Below are 5207 nucleotides of genomic sequence, written 5' to 3'. Positions count from 1 at the left end.
ATCACTCCTGTTAATAATGCCATAAGCAATGTGCTTGTCTCTACAGCAGGTAAGCTTTTTGGCTTTAAATGCAAAAATCAATCGCTTCGACATCCCTTAAAAAATCGCACTAATCAACCTTGGTTTGGCAAACAATGCAAAATTTCACGGGGAAAATACTTCGAAGCAAAAAGGATATACCAAAATTGTAAATCATCCCAGAACAAATCTCGATTGCAAAATGCCAATAAACATTACAAAAAAATGTCTATAGTTTTCTAATAAACATACTAAATCCATCCAGGATAAACTATAATTATATTTCCTACGTTTGAAGGATGAATTAGTAGGAAATTGTTTTCTCCTAGCGGTGTGTAACGAGAGTTACTTGCCCGTGGGGTGGCGCTGTTAAGGATATATAAGGGTTACTTAATTTGAATTGGTCATTCTCGCTGAAAGTACACCACGGCCGCTTTATGATGGACGCTAATGCTAAACTTGACGCCATCTTGAAACAACAAGAAGCGCTACAGTCCTCCATTGATAGTAAGATTGGCGCATTAAGAGATGAATTCGTTCAAACTACACTTGATCTTAAGAAGCTGAAAGCTGAAAAAGACTACGCCTGGTCTCGTGAGGGCAATAAAATTCAGTATAACTTCAACGAAGAATCCATTACATCTCTTAAAAAGGTGCTCACTGCGTTGAGTTCTTCACGTTTGGAAGACGCTGAGACGTTACTGTCTGAAGAGCTCGACAGGTTGACGAGAAGAAATAAACTTATTAAGATAGCGGATTCTTCAGACGGGGGTTGGGAAACCGTCCGGCAGTACGTCAGCAATGAGTTGGCAGACGATTCTGACGATGATAAGAAAATCATGCGCGCAGACAATAAAGCCGTCAAGAAACTCAGACAAAAGCGTGCTAGGCAAGCTCCTTACTCGGCCAGTAGGTCCTTACGAAGATCGTCTACGTTTCTCCGGCCCGTGCAGCCTGCTTCTAGTGCTCATTCTGCTTCTTCTGTGCATCCTGTCCAGTCCACGTCCTCACATCTTTTTCGTGGCAGAAGCCAGAGAAGCGGAGCATGTTTTGCGTGTGGAGAATTTACACACTTTAGAAGAGACTGTCCATACACCGCCAGCGGAACTGGAGCCACGTCGGGAGGTGGAGTTGGGAGTTCAACCACAACCCAGTAAAGCAGTAGACAAGGACTTGGCAGTTAAGTATTTATGTCATTCTGTTGATTCTAACTTAACGGACGATTACTTTGAATATGAGCAAGGTACTTCTGAAATCAGAGTTAGGGGTCGTCTCAAAACGAACATTCAGTTTTGGAGAGATATTGGTGCATCTGAATTTGTTCTTGACATTATATCAAATGGTTATAACATTCCATTTGTATTCAAACCGCCTCATATGTTTTTGGAAAACAATAAATCAGCCCTTACGCATTCTACTTTTGTTACAAAGGCTATTGACGAGCTTCTCAAGAAAAATCTCATCAGCAAGTGTGTTACGGCCCCCAGAGTAGTCAGTCCACTGTCTGTGTCCATACAGTCTTCAGGGAAGAAACGATTGATCCTTGATCTCTCCCGGGTTAACAAGTTTGTTTACAAGTCTAGCGTGAAGTACGAGGATTGGACCACATTCTTAACATATGTGAGCAAGGGTGATTGGTTAATCAAATTTGACATACATTCTGCATACCACCACATCGATATATTCTACCCTCATACTGATTATCTTGGATTTACATGGCGTGATACTGGTGGTGATATATGCTATTACAAATTCTTAGTTTTACCGTTTGGTCCGACTTCAGCTCCTTACGTATTCACTAAGGTTACACGTCAGATAGTGAAGAAGTGGCGTGCTGATGGACACAAAATTGTTACGTTTTTGGACGATGGAATTATGTCCGGTGCTTCAGAGGATTTAGCTTTATCACAAGGTGCAGTCATTAAAACCGATCTCGTATCTTCAGGGTTTGTCCCCAAAGTAGAGAAGTCACTCTGGCATCCATCTCAATCCATTGAATGGTTAGGGTTTGGACTGGACACTACGTGTTTAACTATGAGCATTCCTCGGAGGAAGATAGATAAGTTGAAACATACTATCTTGCATATATTAAGGCTGCATCCTAGACGTATTGCTGTGAGATCTGTTGCGAGTGTGGTGGGTCAGGTAGTATCTATGAAACCAGTTATCGGACCAGTAGCTCAGCTAATGACTAGGTTGTTGAGTATCGATGTAGCCAAAACGTGGTCTTGGGAGAATAAGATCTCTTTATCTCCTGGAAGTGTTGCCCAGCTGAAATTTTGGCTGAACAAAATAGATATATATGTGTCTAGATCTCTTATTGAGACGAGCTTGGTTAAGAGGATTGTTTACTCAGACGCCAGTGACAGTGGTTTTGGTGGATTCAGTGTTGACGTTGATTGTGTAATTTCCCATGGGCAGTGGAATCAGGAAGAAGCAAGACAGAGTTCTACTTGGAGAGAACTGAAGGCGGTGTATATGGTGCTCGCGAGTTTGGTTTCTTCTCTCGATCGCCGTAAGGTTAAATGGTTTACAGACAATCAAAATATCGTCAGCATTGTAGACAAAGGCAGCATGAAATCTCACTTGCAGTCCATAGCTGTGGACATCTTTGACGTATGTCTTAAGCATAATATAGATCTGAGTATTCAGTGGCTTCCTCGTAATGGTAATTTGCAGGCAGATTACCTCAGTCGACTTGTGGACTATGATGACTGGGGTATTGCAAGCGTTGTGTTCGGGAGTATTGACAAGTTATGGGGTCCACATCATGTGGATAGGTTTGCATCTTACTATAATGCTAAGCTGGAACAGTTTAACTCCCGCTACAGTAACCCAGGATGTGCTGCTGTAGATGCATTCACAGTCACATGGAGAGAGACCATGAGTTGGATAGTACCCCCGATTTGTCTTATACCTCGAGTTTTGAAACACATGGCGGAATGTCATGCAGTGGGAACTTTAGTCGTTCCAGAGTGGAAATCGGCTTGTTTTTGGCCTTTACTTTGGAAAAATGCTGTCTTCATGCCTGAGGTTAAGTCTTACGTGTATCTACCTACGTTGAAAGAATCATATGTACCCAGCAGGATTAAGGGAGGATTATTTGGTGAACAAGATTTGCATTTTAATATGATTGCACTGTTGATTGATTTTCGTTGATTCTGTATAATTGTGTTTTGCAGATGCATTTCATGATGCTTACCAGAGTGATCTGTCGTCTTTGCCTGATGAGGTGGCTGAACTTGCTGCTGGGTTACCGGACCTGTTGTGTCAGTCCAGAGCTCAGTCAACTGTGAGCAAGTACCGTTATGGTTATGCTGCATGGAAAAGGTGGGCGAAGAGTAGTAGCATGCCTGATGTATTGCCTATTGCACCGTTGCATTGTGCCATATACCTGTTGTCGATTGTGCAGCGAAGTGAATCTATTTCGCCAGTTGTAAATGCTTTTTATAGCTTAAGGCATGCTCATACGGTTATTGGGCTGGTAAGTCCGACAGACAGTATGCTAGTGAAAAATGTTTTGGAGGCAGCTAAGAGGAAGTTAGCTAGGTCAGTTGTGAAAAAAGAGCCGGTAACTGTTGAAATTTTGAATTCTTTATTCGATTCAAAAATTGTAGATCCATCTTTGTACAATTTACGGACAATAAGTATGTGTTTACTAGCTTACGCAGGATTCCTGAGATCCGAGGAACTACTAAATATAACACGTTCAGATATTGTGTTTTACAATTCTCATATGTTATTGTTTATTGAAAAGTCCAAAACTGATGTTTACCGAGATGGTGCTTGGCTTGTGATTGGGAGAACAGGTACAAAACTTTGTCCGGTTGAATGTTTGGAGAGGTATTTACAGGCTGCTTCAATTAATCCTCAGTCAGATGTGTACATCTTTAGAAATGTTACAAAGTATGCGGGACAGTATGAGCTGAGGAGAAGCAACAAACCTATGTCTTATACTAGGTTGCGAGACATATTTTGGAGGCTTTGACACCGTTTGTTAGTGACATTAAACGGTATGGTTTGCACAGTCTTCGTAGTGGAGGCGCTACTGCTGCAGCTAATAACGGTATACCAGATCGTATGTTCAAACGCCATGGTCGATGGCGCAGTGAAAAGGCTAAGGACGGTTATGTTAAAGATAAACTGGAAAACAGGATCAAGGTGTCTCTGTCGCTCGGTCTCTGATTTTCTTTGTAATCTCGCCGTGCACACCTAGCAGCGTGTCCCAATGTTGATCATGAATGTGTTTTGTTGTTACCGAGTGTAACAGTGTTATGTAGGAGAAATTATATTTCCTACGTTTGAAGGATGAATTAGTAGGAAATTGTTTTCTCCTAGCGGTGTGTAACGAGAGTTACTTGCCCGTGGGGTGGCGCTGTTAAGGATATATAAGGGTTACTTAATTTGAATTGGTCATTCTCGCTGAAAGTACACCACGGCCGCTTTATGATGGACGCTAACGTAAAGCTTACTGTAAAGATATATATATAGATTTATTTTTTTTTATTTCCCAATAGTTATGTATTCATAATGAAACTATGTTCATATGTTGCAGGTGTTGGTTACTGTCAGGAGACATATTAGGTGTGCATGTTATATGGCTGTATCCCGGCTGGAGAGCCATGATAATACTCACAAGTTTGTATATTGGAATGAACTGATTTGTACATTGATGTAGTGTAGAATTGTTGGGCTGAGGAGCCGTTATAATACCTCTATTCATAATTTGAAATGACATTACAATATTTTGAATATGTTAGGCTGAAGAGCCGTTATAATACTTCTAATTCATATTTGTATATATGTTAGGCTGAAGAGCCGTCGTAATACTTCTATTCATATATTGAAATGAAGCAAATACAATGTTTGTATATATTGTTAGGCTGAAGAGCCGTTATAATACTTCTATTCATGCATCTAAGCGTATGGTGTTTTATATATGTTGCTGGCTGAAGAGCCTTTATAATAACTGACGTCAGATATAATGACCGATATATTCATCTCTATTTGTATATCCCTTTGAGGCTGAAGAGCCATTATAATACAGTTACTTTAAAGATTGGTGTTTTACTGTTGGTTGAAGAGTCATTATACTGCTGTAACAGAGAGGAGTATTTATTAAACACGGACTCTATTTATAAGTAATGGTGATGTTATCACATTGCCCTGTTTATTTACATTATCAAAAT

The 5207-nt window shown here is 40.5% G+C and overlaps 1 protein-coding gene across 1 annotated transcript; it reads left to right on the top strand.

Annotated features, from left to right (window-relative positions):
• The first annotated feature begins 305 nt into the window (after positions 1-305).
• LOC124276085 lies at positions 306-4203 on the top strand. The gene is made up of 5 exons (XM_046711742.1): positions 306-1197; positions 1450-1638; positions 2440-2905; positions 3201-3348; positions 4047-4203. The coding sequence occupies exons 1-5, from the start codon at positions 820-822 to the stop codon at positions 4201-4203; spliced, it is 1338 nt and encodes a 445-aa protein (XP_046567698.1). The 5' UTR covers positions 306-819.
• The last annotated feature ends 1004 nt before the right edge of the window (positions 4204-5207 follow it).

The sequence above is a fragment of the Haliotis rubra genome, unplaced genomic scaffold (genome assembly GCF_003918875.1).
Source record: "Haliotis rubra isolate DU_JTF1 unplaced genomic scaffold, ASM391887v1 Scf2051, whole genome shotgun sequence".
NCBI lineage: Eukaryota > Metazoa > Mollusca > Gastropoda > Lepetellida > Haliotidae > Haliotis > Haliotis rubra.
This window is presented reverse-complemented; position numbering and strand designations above follow the sequence as displayed.